General features: G+C 48.4%; 2 protein-coding genes across 2 annotated transcripts in view; one reads left to right on the top strand and one right to left on the bottom strand.

The window, feature by feature from the left end:
• RPH3AL (rabphilin 3A like (without C2 domains)) overlaps positions 1-7,119 on the bottom strand; it is a 42,612-nt gene extending 35,493 nt beyond the window's left edge. Inside the window, exon 1 of the mRNA XM_075032895.1 lies at positions 7,017-7,119. The gene's annotated coding sequence lies outside the window, so the exon portion shown is untranslated. The remainder of the gene's footprint in view (positions 1-7,016) is intronic.
• Positions 7,120-12,432: 5,313 nt separating this feature from the next.
• Positions 12,433-14,917, top strand: LIAT1 (ligand of ATE1). The gene is made up of 3 exons (XM_075033367.1): positions 12,433-12,475; positions 13,105-13,308; positions 14,475-14,917. The coding sequence occupies exons 1-3, from the start codon at positions 12,433-12,435 to the stop codon at positions 14,915-14,917; spliced, it is 690 nt and encodes a 229-aa protein (XP_074889468.1).
• The last annotated feature ends 1,151 nt before the right edge of the window (positions 14,918-16,068 follow it).

The following is a 16,068-nucleotide window of genomic DNA, read 5'->3' as shown; positions in this document are numbered from 1 at the left end:
GCTGGATTTGCCCTCCAGCAGAGCGTCTCACAAGCCCTAATACATAAATTTCCAGGTATTAATACTTACCTTCCCCAGAACAGACACTTGCCAGCTTTGAAACCATACCTGCTGGGCAGAGATAACGTGTTTAATGCTGTTTGGCAAACACAAAGCAGATACAATAGCAGGCAAGGTATATCACCTGCCAACTGTGCAGTAGTTCCCAAGAAAACACATGTTCCAGTCTCAATCCACAGCACACTTACCCCAGCAGTGCCCGTGGTTCAGCGTGCTGCACCTATGCTTGCTATCTACTGCTGACACACAGAGCTTTCTGCTTCTGTGCCAGGCACAGAGGCATCACAGGCTGCACGGCCTTGGCCCTCTTACACAGGCAGGCACGCGGCTTGTGCAAATCGATGTGTCTCTCCTTACGCTAAGCTCACATGTACCACACACTGCACTCACCCCCCAGCACAGAAACACTAACCTGTGTTAGAGAACTGACAGCTATCTCCTCCCAAGCTCCATTTCAGCCTTGAGAGCCAAAATGGTTAAAAAAAATGAACCAGTTCCCTCCTCTCTGACCATCCAATTTCTGGGGAGAGTCTGAAAACTCAGCACTTACAACAGGCAGGAGAGAAAAGGAGGATTTCCACATAAAGCACAGATTCCTTTCGGTGCCAGGGGAAAGATGTATAAAAAGGGTGAAGGCTCTGAAAATTCAGCATAATGCTCAGCAGCACAGTCCAACTGTACAGCAAAGTGAGGCATGGAGGAGACGGGAGGCTGCAGGAAAGATTTGGCACAGAAAGAGGATTGAGACAGGAAGGACAGACAGAAGCGTTGCACACAATTTTTTAAACCTTTACTACATTAGTTAAGGTGATCACTTTTGAAAGGGATCATCCCTAAAAGAAATCCTTGAACCCTAGCATCTTCAATTTACCAACTACTTTCCCCGTTCTGCTCGGTGCCAGAGCATGCTGTGGGTTTGCATTTCCATTTTGTCCCAGAACACCTCCTGTTCTTTTCATCTTCTTCACAGTCTCGAGCGAGGAGAGAACGCAGTCCACACACATGTCCCACAGCAGCTCACACACAGGGGAGCAATCAAGCATCAACAGCAAAAGAATACGGAGGCTCCTGCCCCCGGGCCAGTGTTAGAAGCAGAGAGAAGCTACAATTTCACACAGAATGGCTGACCTGTGATTTTCCAGAGATTTTCCAAGCCTCTGATGTGTTCTTACAGGATTATATGCACATATAGCCCCCCACACAAATGCATATATTAAATTAATCTTCAGATATACCACGTACTCTTCCCTCCCACTCACGTACACCTGAAGAATAGCACAGCCCACACACTCAGCGTCCACTGGCGAGGCTGAATGCACTCAACTATGCTGACGTGACCAGTGCTTGGCAGCTGTGGGATGTTTAACATAAAACCTAGAGCTGGAGATGAGCCCCATACCACGGTCAGGGCAGAGGAGTTTGCTCTGCCAGCAGCTGTGCTTTCAGGGTAGAAAGCAGTGCTGAATACATCTGCCCCTCCTCTGCAGAGCTTTATCTGCTCTAACAGAGCTGAAGGCAAGTCAGAATAGAGCACATCAGCTAACCATTTTTCTCAGGAGAGACCTAAACACATTCTCCAGCCTCACACCACAGTGCACTTTTCTCAGCAGGACTGAACAAAAACAAGCAATGTCATGCTCTTTTGCCTCTTGTTACTCAGCATATGCTTTCCATTCACCATTCCCTGAGCAGCATCTGAAAAGAGAGAAGGAAAACAAAACACAGCCTAGAGATCTATCATATCCCCGAACAGTCCTCAGATAGACTATTCCCTAAAATATTTACAGAAGCATTTTCTTTTGGCAGCATTGGGTATCTGCTGCTCCTTCTGATGTAAAATGGCATTGCAGGTGGCTTTGCACCTTTGCTTCTGAAAAAAGCCTGGTGTGGTTTGACACAACTACCTCAGAGAAGGAAACAAGAATGACATGGAACTGCAGGCGACAGTCTGCTGGGGCAGAAACAGGAGCACTACCGGGACTGGCGGGAAAGGAATATCTTGCATGGCCACAGGAACAATGCCAGAGAAATGGTACCAGTATCTGGAAGGCATTAAGCATCCTCCCTCTTATCTCTGTACAGGACAAGAAGTACAGTGCAATCAGGCTAATCAGAAACACTAAGATAGCAAAACCACGCCAGCCTAGGGAGTCATTTCTATGGGCTGTGGTGAAACATCCCCCTCTTGCAGTCAGCCTCCACTGTATTCTCCCTCAAAAATGCTCCAGTTAGCACCTACCTCACTGAGCCATCCCCTCCCTGTCCTCTACTCCTCTCAACAAGCTAACAAAGGGCAAAAGCAGCCAGTCTCTAGCAGTGAGAGCAAGAGAAACCCACAGCTCTTGGCCCTGCTGCAAGTACATTGCATACAGAATAACAGAGAAGCACAATACTTAGTGTTACAGAAAGGAAACTTCCCACTCCAAGATTCTGATTTTTACTTGAATCAAGAATTAAAAGGAAGTTCTTATCAATACTCTATGGCCTGCTTTAAAAACCCTCCACCTGTTTGTTCCTTTCCTATGATGGAGGAAATCATGTGAAACAAAGCCTCATTAAATCTGAGTCCACCTGGCTGCCCTTGGCACAGAAGCTAAGGGGAGCGCTGCAAGGAAGGAGCGCTGCAAGGAAGGAGCGCTGCAAGGAAGGAGCGCTGCAAGGAAGGAGCGCTGCAAGGAAGGAGCGCTGCAAGGAAGGAGCGCTGCCCTGCAGCAAGCCAACCCTTTGCACGGGGCCAGGAGCATTTCAGGAGATGCAGAACTGAGCACATCTCTGCCTGCAGCTCTGACGTAGCACTGCTTCTGCCATCTCCATGATGAGACTTGGACTCTGCAGCCAGAGAACGAGGCACCTGAGAACATGACCTCAGTCTGCGACGGAAAAGTCTTCCGGTGGGGTCTGAGTGAAGGCAACAGCAGCAGGGTCATGCTGGTGACCTGGCCCCACATCCCTGCAGAGCAACCACAAGACAGCAAAGCAAGGAGGATCTTTCCCACTGGACAGTTCCCACTTCTCAGCCTGGAAGACGAAGGTCGGCTGCAGCTGGCTGTGTGGCAGCACATCCCTCAGGCGCAGGCTGGGTAGAGGCAAGCACCCTTCCGTGCCACCCTAGCAAGCCACACAGCCATGGATCCTGCGGCAGGCATGCCTTCCTGAAGCAGCAGCAGAACAGCAGCGGGAGGGGTTTCTGACCCAACAACCAGCACATTCAGCACCAACTACAACTGGCGGCTGCGATGGCAGAAGGTTGCCACGTTGACACGTCCCATATCTAGCCCTGGCTGACAGCAGTACACAGACGCAGCCCTTTGACATGATGCTCTTCAAAGAATTTCAGGCTCTTCTGTGAAAGAAGGCCAGTTTTCTCAGCAGAACAGCAACATGAACGTCACGTATCTTTACCTTAATAACAGAGCACAGCTGTAGCAGGTCATGCCGAAGGTTCAGTGCTTAAAGAAGAGTGTAAGAACAGAGCACAACACAGCAATACTTTTCCAGAATACCCTCCCAGCCTCCAGAGATTCCTGGATCATGCACTTCCTGAGCCACACTGTAGCGCTGTATTTAACACACTTAACATTTTTCTGTCCCAAATTTATCAGCTTGCTTTTTCAGCTCATGTACGCTTTTAGCATCAGTCCCTTCCCCACTCCTCCACCTCAAACACATTTTGACTTTACCTTGACTACATGAAAGTTAAAACTGAAGGGTCTTGTTGACATTGAAGTAATCATTGCAGCAGAAAACACCTCCTTACGGCAGCGAAAGCACAGCCTGCACGAGCCCTCCTGCTGCTGGGCTGATTACAGGTGCCCACAAAGCATGAATTCCTCAGAGCACTGCAAATATAAAAATGTCCTATACAGGCCCATAAGGAGCTCTCCAGTCAGCTTTCATTTGCCTGGTTATTTCAGCTAAGCAGCTCGTGTCTATATTAATTTGGTTTTATAGGAAATTAATTAGGCAAATTTTTTTTAAATACTTCATTTAAAAAATAAAAATTAAACAGTTGGCCAGAGATGAGTTCCCAATTCCCAAGCTGAGCTGTGCCGGTGTAATTAACTCGCCTGCTTTAAGGGCATCACCTCCCCCAGGACTCCCAGCTTGCACCAGGTACCGTGCTGGCCTGTTTTTCCTTTTAGCTGCTGCTCCCTCAAAGAGGCATCGTAATTACTCTCTGCTCCATGCACCAGACCCCATTATCCCTGGGAAACCGTAGCAACTAAGTGAGTGTTTGCTCTTGTTGCTATGACAGAGGATAAATGACTAGAGAGATAGATAAGGTTAACCCAGCCCCTGCCTCCCACCCACTGCCGGCCAGTCCCTTTTCCTCCCAGACAGTAGTCACGGAGCAGGGATACAAGTGCGAGCAGGCAGGGAAAGGCTATTTAGTCCAGATACAAGTCCTCCCCTCGTGTTTTAAAGATCCTAGTGCCACAGCTGTATTTCAAAGCACAAGACTGTTTTAAAGTGACAGAATAACCCTTGGGGCTGTAGAAGCCTGGCAGAAGACACACACTTGACTTTCAAGATACGGCCAAGTCTCAGAGCCAGAGAAGGGGACTAACTGTGCCAGTACAAGTGCTGGCCTGAATCAGGGCTTTGTAAAAGTTTTTCTCACACACAAACCACTTTGAACTGCCCCTTCACATCCGCATCTAGCAGTTTATCAGCCTCTCCAGCGGCAAAGGAGCCCGCTGCAAGCATCGACGTTTCATAGGGGCTAAGCAGGCAGGAAGCACAAGCGGAGTGGAGGCAAGCGATCCTCATCACCTTGCTGCTCCCCGCTCTCAGGAAGGGAGAGCGCTGGGCCGGCGCACAGGGGCACAGCTGAGAAATGGCCTTTTGCCATTTCTTACTGTGACAAATCCCCACAATAGTGGAAACCCTTAGCAGCAGATGGAGAGCCAAGCGACACAAGGAAGCCAATATGATCAGACTTGACTTGCAGCTCTGTGGCTTGGGCCAACAGAGACAAGGAAAACACGATGTCCAAATAAACACCACAAAGTCTCAGGAAGCTTTGGGACAACAACTTAAGAACCCAATCATACAGACTTTCTACCTGTCTGTCCCACCATGAAGGCTCAATCCAAGCAGGACCAGCACCTGCGAAAGAGGGGAGACCTCGTTCAGAGCTGTGTATTCAATTTTGGTCGGTCCAGCTCAAGGTAAACACAAATCAGCCTCAGCACATGGAAAGGGAGAAAAGTGTCATTATCACATAAGGCCAAATTGGAAAAGGAGTAAGTGGGGATGAGGTTGGGGGGGGGGGGGAACAAAGAAGGTTCCCATGCATGAGAGCTGTTTCCCAATCCTAGCAATAGTGGCAAAAAGCCTAACTGCTTTTAAGACAGAGCTCATTAAAAAGCTTATAAAATACAGTGCCCTAGAGGTCCTTGCCAGTCCTATGAGTGGGAAGATAAAATCAGCTGTACAGGAAAACTGACATACGGTACCAACAATCCAGTATTAATGAGAGGCACTTATTAGTGTGGCTACTTGATATATGGTAAGCTATAAAGAACCAGTTTTTGCCCAAGCAAAGCAGTCCTCCAGCTCCCCAGCACCGTAGGGTGCTGGGGAGGAAAGCCAGCACTGTTCCACCTGCCAAGGTGTATCTTTATTTATCAGACTTTGGCCCTATTTCCTTCTGATCCGCAGCCAGGCAGGTGCGTTGTGCAAAGTGAATAATTCATGAAGACAGCAGGCTCTTTCTGACTCACATTCTGGGGCAGGTTGATCTGGCATAGGCCTAGGAGAAGCAAATTAGCATCTAAATGGCCAATTAGAGAGACTCATTTCGCTATTCTGATATGCTAAAAAGCTCAGGAGGCCTTCTGCGGCTGGAGGTTGGCAGGGTGGAATCAGCACCTCCCAGCCTCCAGAGAAACATCAAGTTTCTTAGAAAGAATTGGACATAGCAGGGAAGCACTGAGCACCGGCCAGCGTTTGTCAAGGAATCCCTTGCAGGAGAACCACATGCCAGCCTATTTTGCGGGTAACCTCAAGTGAACCAGGAAAAGCACAGTTCATGGCCGGCGGAGAAACTACTGAGCAGCCTGACCCCAGGCTTTGCCAAAAACTTGCTATCCAGCATGGCTCTGAGCCACAGGCCTGCCATCACATCTGGAGGATGAAATATCCTTTCTCAGCATCCTTAAGCTGTAGCATTGATTTTGGGCATCCTAGGATGCCTTTGAACAACACACAAGCATGGCCAGCTGTAACTCCAAGACCTTAACCACCATGAACGTTGGTACGAGCAAAAAGAAAGCCATGGACTTTGACCAGGCTCTGGGGAGAACCTGACCCACGCTGCAGCAGACTAAAAACCCTGCAGGTGGGCACAGTATGCCATTCTTAATTGCACATACAAAAGCACCCATCACCCCATGTTGGAGCACCCAAAAGAACCACGACAATCCATCCTCTGTAAGATGCACGTGGCCGCTCCCATCACACAAAATGCACAAGCCCAACAGCTCTCAAAAGCATGCCGGGGCTGATAATTTTTCGATGGCACACGTCACTCTCAGCCTCCCACTTCTGGCTTGTTTCCCCCCCCACCTCCGTCACTTACATTCAGTTACCTTCAGGAGGCTGAATTCCATCTAAATTCAGCCTTGTGCATTTCACCTTTCTGTGTTTCCACACTGCTTTCAGCAGCATTTTGGGTAAGAGTCTCCCACCAGCGGAGCTCCGGGTCAGGATGCCCCAGTCCCCCTCCGCAAAAGCAGCTCCCCTCTCCCAGCTCACCAGGGGAAGGAGCCGTACCCCACCGGCCCCGGCCACAGCAGTTTCCCTGCAGGTATCCAGGCAGCCGGTACGTCCCAACACCTAAAACTCTACTTGAAACTCCGCACGAAGCGCCCGTACTCCCACCCAGCAGAGAGCTACGGGCTGGGGCACCACCCGCTCCCCCCGCAGACGCGGCGTCCTCCCCGCACACCCACCTGCCCTCCGGTTCCCGGCCCGGGCCCGCTCTCGCACCCGGCTCCCCTACGGGCCACGCTGGGATACGGCACGGAGCCGTCCCCTCGCCCCGGGACAACGCGGAAACGGAGCGTTCCTCCTCCTCCTCCTCCTCCTCCAGCCCCGGCGGCGGCGCCGCCCGCGTCCCGCTCCGCTCCGCTCCAGTCCGGGCGCCCCCCGCGGCCCCGGGCACCCCCTGGCGGCGCCGCCGCGCTGCACCCGCCCCCGCCAGCGCCGGCCGCCGCCAAGGCCCGGTCCGGAACGACGGTGCTCGGAGCGGAGCCGCCCGGGAGGGTCTGAGGATAAGGCGTTCAGATGGGCGCGCTGGGACAGGGCGGCTGCGCCCGGGAGCCCCAAAGCAGAATAAAAAGACACTTAAAAAAGCAAACAACCAAACAAACAAACAAACAAAAAAAACCCAAACAAAAAACCCTACAAACAAGGAAAGCTGGTAGCAAAAAAAAAAAACACTAAAAAAAAACCCCACTAAAAACAAAACAAAAGGACCCCCAAACAAACAAAAAAAACAACCCCAAAACAACAACAACAAAAAAAAAACCAAAACACAACCCACCCAAACAAAACAAACCCCAAAACCAAAAACAAACAAAAAACCAAAACCACCAAACCCAAAACCCTGAAGCAAAAAAAGATAACTCCAAGAAACAAACAAAAAAAAAAAGGCAAAAAACAACCCATGACAAAAATTAATTTTGCAGGGGGAAAAATAAAGTTCAAAACGAGCACCCCGCAGCAAAGCAGGTGACCTGCTGGGCCAGGGACAGCTGCAGGGAATTCATAACTTTTAAAAATTAAGGGCCCAAATCTGCAGAGCAATCCTAGTAACAGACACCAGCTACAAAAGGTTGCCTAGTATCAGCAGCAAAATTTGGTCTCGCTTTTTTTACAGCAAAGCTATTCCTCCCGGGACCGCCGTGGATGGTCCTGTGAACAGGGTCCCCATGTCAGTAAAAGCTCAGTCTGCAGAAAGGATTGCAAACCGGGTACAGCGTGGACGCAACGTGCTGAGATAAACCCAGCCAACCTGCTTCAACCAACTCACTGCACAGCGAATGAGGGACCAAGGCACTGCCCGTGGCTCTTCTTACCCATTCAACCATTGCTTGTAGCCCACTCCTTCACACTTCATTGTAATCAAACGTGTCTCACTTTGCATTTTGGAGAGGTGTACAAATGCTAAGTACTGTCCTGTGCAGCACAGGAAGCGTGAGGAGCAGAGACCAGAGCGCTTCGTGAAGTGACAGCCTGGGATCATAGGGTGAGTCAACAGAAAATCACAGAAAAACAATTGTTCCTTTGCACTAGCCTGTGAACACAGAAATTAGGGCTCATTACTGTCTAAAAGTCCAGTGGATGCAGTGAGTAAATTTGCTGTGTAACAGGAAGGGAGGGGGAGAAAAAGAGAGACGGAAAAGAGAAAGGAAAAGAAAACCTCAGTCTACGCTTTTACTGCCTGTTCAGAGCCTGCTCTTGAGAAACCTGGCGGCCCTGCAAGCCCCATCACTTCCACACATCCACAAGACCTCAGGATAAGCTTAGGGACCCTAAGCCACCTTTTACCTAAATTGACTTCAAGTCTGAGTATATATTTTGCTTTTTGGTTTAGGCAAGTGTTGAAAAATACATCAGAGGAAGCAGTGTTTGCATTAATACAGAGCCTGTATTTCTGTGGAAGAAAGCACTTGAAGATGACATTTCGCACCAGGGTAGTCCTCCACATGGTCAATAATATAAATAAATTAAACACGCTGTTCAGCCAACTTCAGGAAAAAGATGAATTACCTCATTTAACTAGCTGTACTGGCAGGAGCAATAGGCACAGGAAACGACACACATCTCAGAGCCTGTATCCATTCTGCTGTTGAATTTGCTTGTCGGGATCCCCACAGAACCACAGATGCTTCGGAGTCCGACTGCAAAGCTGGGCCTTGAGAGCTGGAAGTCACAGAGAAGAAATATGACATTATGTTAAAAATTTAAAAAGGCTAAATATGAGTTTAATCTTGCTAGCATGAAGTCAATTTTTAATATACTCGTTTCTCAGAAAGCAGGCACTTCCAATTCCACCCAAAGAACCCTTCAAAATCTCTCTTTTATCGGTGATGGGTTTCACTGAATTATTCACCAGATCACAGCTGCCAGAGATTTTAAATATACACATGACAAGGACTGTAACGGCTAGCAACCTTCTCCTGCAGGCCTATCAGCGATACTGACAGTTGCATCGCAGATGCCCCAAGCTGATCCAGTCTCCCTTCAGCACAGCACATAATTGCATGCTGGGGAGCAGCCTTTCCGTGTCACCCTCAGACAGGCGTATTTCTCAAGAAATGAAAAATAAAGACCACCATTTTCAGAGACATGTTAAACTTGTCGGCATGAAGGTATCCTCCAGAAGAACTACGGATGCTTAAAAGCAGCCCTATTGTACAACAAAACAATCCTAATTGTAACAATCCTTGAATGCTAGAGGAAATGATTCCCAGTTTGGACACTGGACTGGTAAGCAGGGGTCTGGCCTCCCCTTCTCAGCCAAGTCCTGCCGGGCAATCAGAGCTGAGGCGTTGCACTGCTGGTCTGCTTTCTGCAATTTGGTGGTCATTTCTGGTCAGATCACAGGTTCCTTCAGGTGAGGATTCTCATCATCTGTCTGTTCAGCACTTGACACAAGAATTTGAGTTAGACAATTAGTGTTTTAATACACATAATAATAAGAGTATTAATTATGAGCAATTTTAAACACAGAGAATAACCAAAGGCCAAACTGGCTGGCTGCTTCTCTCGGAAAGACCATTTCCTAGGGACACAGGCTGATAACTGGCAAGGAGCTGCTACAGCCAGAGACGTTTGGCACTCCCTTCCCATCACCCTGACCACTCCAGCTCAGCCTAGCCACTTTACAATTCACAGCAAGAAGGCCAGGATTTTTCTCCAAGCTGTTACTCTGATTGCAATCCCCTACTATTTGGTCATCAGTGATTCAATTTGTATTCATCCCTCTATCATTCCTCAATAAAAAGGTCAATGATTCAGTCCCTAATGTGAACAAAAAACCCCATGCCTATAGAGCACACCTGCTCAAGAATACGTAAGACAAAGGAAACGTTTAAAGAATACTGATGCTTCATAACAAATTAAGCTGGGTTTTTTACCTGTTTTAAAGACAAGCTCTCCATTCTGATCCACTGCTCTCTTTGCTTGCACAAACAAGTCTCAGGTCTAATTCTCTCTTCCTCGTTCAAGGTAAGCCTACAGCATCAACTAAACAATTCACAAGAAGGCTTCCTTAGTAGCCCAGTGCAGTAGGTCTATACGCAGTTTCAGCTCATCTGTGGCACAGGAAAATGATGCGCATTTTGGAGTAAACTGGTTCCACATGGAAATCTAGAGGAATTTCTCAGCGTAGTTGTATTTGAAGTCAAAAAGTGCAATTTTCCTTCCTCCTGTCACCAGATCTATATAATTGCTTATAAAATTACTAATTTTTCCAGTCAGGATATAAGGCATGTTTACAAATCTCCTCTCAGATGCACCCACCTGTTGCATTACCCAGATTTTATACCGAACGAGGGGGTCATCATAACACCCTGACTCACCAAAGGAAAAAAATACAACGGTACCTTTGCTTCATTTCACACTCAAGCTAAAATTAAAGAGGACAGTAGGAATATTCAAGCAAATTGGAAGACAAATCTAACAACCCTTAGACATACTGCTTGAATGCAATTACCCTTCCTGGCAAGAGTTTACAAATTGGAATTCTGTTTCATGAATTCATTATTTGTTTATTTTCAAAAGATATTTGCCTCCAAGATGCAGTGAAACCTTCAGAGGATTGTGGAAAGTTTGTTCTGAGTATTTTTACTGTGAATTGCAGGTAGAACATCCACTGAGACTGGAGCCTGACTGTGCTGGGCACGGCAGAGTTTGAGACTCTCAGTCTAAAGAGAAAAGTGACAGAAAGCAGTAAGAGGGTCAGGGATTTGCCTGGGGACAATGCCCCTTCAGAATAAAATGATCTGCTGCTGGGGAGCACCTCACCACCCAGCATCCTCCTGGCCAACTGCAGCAGCAGAAGGAGCAGGTTAACCAGGCAAACGTTGATACTACCCATCCTGGCACTCCAGGAAGAAGCTGTCAGAAGATGATTTTCCTTGTATGTAGCTCAGGCCAGCTACCACCACTGGGTTCTTATTTTGGCTGGCAAGTCAGGTTTTATCATAATAAAATTAATGACAACCACCACTAGCTACAAGTAATCCCCTTCCCTCAGCTGTTCTCTAAAAATATTGTACTCACTTTTCAGTCTGGATGAATTATTTACAGCCCATCACTGCTGGTGCCGTTTTCCTTGCCTTTTTGCCCTGTGTCACCATCCCTTTCATCCACACGCAGGCTTTGGAGACCTGCTGGCTGCTGTACAGAATTAGTAATAACCATCACTGTGAAACCCCTGCTGTTGACACTTTGAAATCAAACCATTAGCAGCAGTCAGAGAAGTGCTGCCTGCAGCCCAGGGATCCGCTGTGGGAGCAGCCTCCTGGGAGCCTGATTTCATCACAACCTGTCTGAATGCAACCGCGAGTGTCTGCCAAATTTCACATCTAAATAGATCAGGAGAAGGAAAGCGGCAGGCAGGGAGGGGGAGAAAGCAACCAAACCAGGATTAAACCTCATGTTATTTCCAGGGAGAGGACGACAAATAAGCAGAGCATTGCTTCAACAACTGTTGCTAGAGTTTCTGTGAATGCTTTTCGTCCAGGTTCACCTCCGAAGGAGATGCGCTCATCTCCCTCGCTGGTGAGGCTGTTCAAACATTCATCACCACAGTGCAGCAGCAAGGGCGGGAGATCTGAGGATTGCACCAGCCCCAAAACACTCGGGAGAGCTATTGTCACCTCAGAAGCTTTCACATGTACCTTCACTGCTCTGATGTGGGGAAAGGCAGAGGAGATTTTCCCTCAGCACCTTTGTTTCCAGGGCTGAGGTACTACGGAGGGGTGGGAAGGACCCCAATAGTTGGTCTGCCTGGAATGGATTTGGGTTTGTTGTTTTCCCTGGGCACCATTGTGCTGCAAACCCCACAGCCCTGCAATACTTCACCTGCTGGCAGGGCTGTACTACCTTGGACAAGCCAATACTTTCATGGTGTAGCCATATTACCTCGGGCAAGCCACAGTACCTACACATGCAGAGGATCACAGGGGAGAAAACCTGTGCTGGGCAGGGTTGTTCACACAGAGCAATGGCGCTGGGCCCCCGGCCAAGCAGGCAGGCCCGGGCTTGCCGCTGCGCCATGGCTGCCCTGGAGACCTCACTGAAGGGCGGGCGCTGAGGGGAGTGGAAAGGAAAGGGAAGGGGGAAGGCAGCGGTGAGATGGAGGGGAAGGTGCTGAGGGGAGGAGAGGTGAAGGGGGAAGGTGAGGTGGAAGGGAAGGTGCTGAGGGGAGGAGAGGTGGAGGGCAAAACCTGAGGGGAGATGGAGGGGGAAGGCACTGAGGGGAAGAGCTGAGGGGAGGGGAAGGCACGGAGGGGGAGAGTTGAGGGGAGATGGAGGGGAAGGCACTGAGGGGAAGAGCTGAGGGGAGATGGAGGGGAAGGCACGGAGGGGGAGAGCTGAGGGGAGATGAAGGGGGAAGGCACTGAGGGGAAGAGCTGAGGGGAGGGGAAGGCATGGAGGGGAAGAGCTGAGGGGAGATGGAGGGGAAGGCACGGAGGGGGAGAGCTGAGGGGAGATGGAGGGGAAGGCACGGAGGGGGAGAGCTGAGGGGAGATGGAGGGGAAGGCACGGAGGGGGAGAGCTGAGGGGAGATGGAGGGGAAGGCACGGAGGAGAAGAGCTGAGGGGAGATGGATGAGGAAGGCACGGAGGCAAAGAGCTGAGGGGAGATGGGGGGGAAGGTGCTGAGAGGAAGAGCTGCTCGAAGGGCAAAACCTGAGGGGAGATGGAGGGGGAAGACACTGAGGGGAGAGAAGACGGAGGGGGGGTCATGAACAAGGAGGGAGGCTGGGCCAGGGCTGCTGACCTTCCTTCCGTTGCTCCCTGCCAGGCTCAAGGGTGGCCGTGGGGGGCCATGCCCAGCCTGCTGCAGGGCCCCGCAGGGAGGAGAGCAGTGCGGGCAGGTGGCGGGGGGCGAGGGGCTGCCCGTGCCCCGCTCCACCGCAGGCCCCTGGCACGAAGCCACCGCGGAGAAAGAATCATCATCAGCTGCCGCGCAGGAGTGCCGCCACCACCACCACCACCATGCGGGCAGGTGAGCTGGGCTGGCTGCCGCAGCAGGCACGGGCAAAGGCCACTGTCCCCCACAAAGGTGCCATGCTCCTCGTAGCTGTCCCCAAAACACCCCACACAGGGTCTGGGCAGGGAAGGGGTCATGGAGCAAAGCCATGTGTGCACCAGGCTGGTAGGTGACCATTGCTCAGCATCACATGTTTGTGCAATTGACGCTGCACAGACATGAAGGGACACAGGGCTGGAGCGTGCGTACCAGCAGGAAGGTAGCTCAGATTCACCTGTCTGTGTTGGCCGGAGGTCACGGCATTCGGCTCTCCCTCCATCCTGCAGGACAACTGCTGTGGAGAGAAAAAAAAAACAACCTTCCCTAGGAAATCATCTATGGGACTTCAACACCTTTCACTGAAATGATAGCCTGTTTATACATAGTTTTGTATATAGCTACAAACCTATCAAAAACCAGAAAAAGACCGAGTACATGTAACTACACGGCATAAGCAGTAGGAGGCATAAGACATCTGTCAAGAAGTAGGAAATTTCATGAACTGCCTAAGATTTGGGATGCTGTAAATATTTAGTGGTTTTCTTTTGGTGAGCTACAGTATAGTTGTTTAAATATTCACCATTCCATGGGCATGAGTCACGGCACTGATTTAACTTCCCATCAGTGGGGTTGAGTTGCTGTTACAGCTACAGAAAGGGGACGTTAATTTCAAAAAAATCTTCCAAGAAAAGGAATAGCCATTCACTTCCAGTATGTTAGTACAAAAGGTGCCTGAAAGTTTCCAGAAAAAAAAACCCCAAACAATCACATCGCTTGCTGTATTAATGGGTAACAGCTTAAAAAAAATCCCCAACAACTAAGAATCAATTTCCTGCCTAAACTGAGTTAGGCATGCACAGTGAACTTGATGCCAATGTAGAAGTGCTATTAATGCATTAACAGCCTCAATAAATACATTTTACATGTGAGAATCGTTATATTAGCCAATCAGATAAATAGATATTTCCCACTTAAAAATAAGATTTTTAGGCCATTAATATTTTCTTATAGATTTGGTTTCTTATTAATGGGCACATAAAGGCACAGCAAGCACTTGTCTCATGATCCTCTTTATGAAATAAGCAGGAAAGCCTGAGAGGCAATGCATACATTTTTGCTAACAGCGTTTATCGTTTTAACAGATAAAAACCACCACAAAACCAGAAAGCAGCAGACCCACTCCCCTCCATTGCTTGAAATCCCAAGTTCTGGGAGAAACCCTGACTCAGCCCAAAATAATGCAAAAGAGATTCAGATGGATGCAGAAATAAACAAGGTTTTAGCATCAATTTCCACCATTTTGGACTCTAGTCAAACAGATCAAGGTCTTTCTGCTCATCTAAATGAAAGCCTTCGATGGGACACCAGTCTTGAAGATCCTGTAGCAGAGGAAGAAAGGCTGCATATCTATAAGATGAACAGAAGGAAACGGTACGAATTGTATATGCAGCAACATTTGCCCACCGAGCCACGCATGAGTGTCAGGCATTCCCCATTACTTCATCGCAGGGCGTCATGCACAAGCAGCGATTGCACAGTATGTAAAGAAGATTGCTGCAGTTATTTTCCGGAGGAGCAAGCGTGAACTGGTCCTGATTGCTGAACGAGCTAGTACAGTCTCTGAGCTGCAACCAGTAGTGTCACTCAAATATCTTCCAACAAGTTCTGTAGCTTAGTACTGATTACTCACTGTCTTATATGTGTGTGGAGAACAGGACATTTATATTTTAAAAACAAACCAACCCGTTAGTTAAAATATGGCTGCAACTCAGACTACTTCAACAATTGAAAGTGCTCCTTTCCACACTGCCTATTTGTCCTGGAGTACCCCTTGTTATTGCTATTAGTTTATTTCAAAATAATACTCACTGCATTACACCTGAGCATTTCAGGTGTTCACATCTGAATTGCTGGTCCTGAAACCAGCAAGCACAACCCTTGTGGCAGGTGGGAAAACTGAGCTCCGGGCAGCTGAATGTCTGGATACCTTGTTTGGAGGCTAAAACGATTTGCAGGCACACAAACTTACCTGGTACTTGAAACTGAGCAAGCTACAAAATCGGGATTGGAATCCAGCCCTCATCTCCTGGCTTGTAATCTAATTGTTAGGTACAGTATTTTATTTTGTTATAAAAATTCATTGTATCAGACCCTCAGATTTTACATTCTAGAGAAGCACAGGATATATACAAGGAAAACGGAGCACATCTATAACAACAGGGTTATCATTGTCATGGTATGTACTAGCTAGAAGTCCATTTGGCCAACATAAATTAAAAATCACGTCAAGCAGTAGGCTGCCTTGTACTCCCCTACTTCAGCTTCTCATAGTAAAGGAACATCGTTCATACAGAGTGTTACTACTATATGAAAGGAAAACAGACCAGGCCACGCTAAAGGAAGTATTTGGAAGTTAGAGGGCACATCTGAAGGAGAGAAAGTTTTTCCTGAAGCCGTCCTGAAAGATACTGTTACAATTTTTAAAGTTGTTTTTTCTTAGTGGCTCTTAAAACGAACTGTCTTTTATACAGCAACTGATGTTTATGCATGGCTTTTCTCCTGTTTAATACTTTAAACACCGCATGATACTCAAATGCTTGCACAGACTTTCGCAGGAGCAGTGGCACACTTTAGAACAGCTTCAAAGCTCCCTAGATTCCAATAATGTTATTACATGCAAATCTATGGAGCTTTTGCAAGCAGATAACCAGATGAACCATAAAAAGTAAGCAAAAA

Source organism: Buteo buteo, chromosome 7, assembly GCF_964188355.1.
Source record: "Buteo buteo chromosome 7, bButBut1.hap1.1, whole genome shotgun sequence".
NCBI classification, from domain to species: Eukaryota; Metazoa; Chordata; class Aves; order Accipitriformes; family Accipitridae; genus Buteo; species Buteo buteo.
The sequence above is the reverse complement of the archived record's forward strand: the minus strand, read 5'-3'. Positions and strand labels throughout refer to the sequence as shown.

What these genes read in the sequence shown, in the direction of transcription:
- LIAT1 (XM_075033367.1), top strand. Translation starts at nt 12,433, where the DNA reads ATGGAGGGGAAGGTGCTGAGGGGAGGAGAGGTGAAGGGGGAAG. An exon ending in AGGAGAGGTGAAGGGGGAAG is followed by an intron (nt 12,476 to 13,104) that starts GTGAGGTGGAAG and finishes GCTCCCTGCCAG; the next exon opens with GCTCAAGGGTGGCCGTGGGG. An exon ending in CACCACCACCATGCGGGCAG is followed by an intron (nt 13,309 to 14,474) that starts GTGAGCTGGGCT and finishes TCGTTTTAACAG; the next exon opens with ATAAAAACCACCACAAAACC.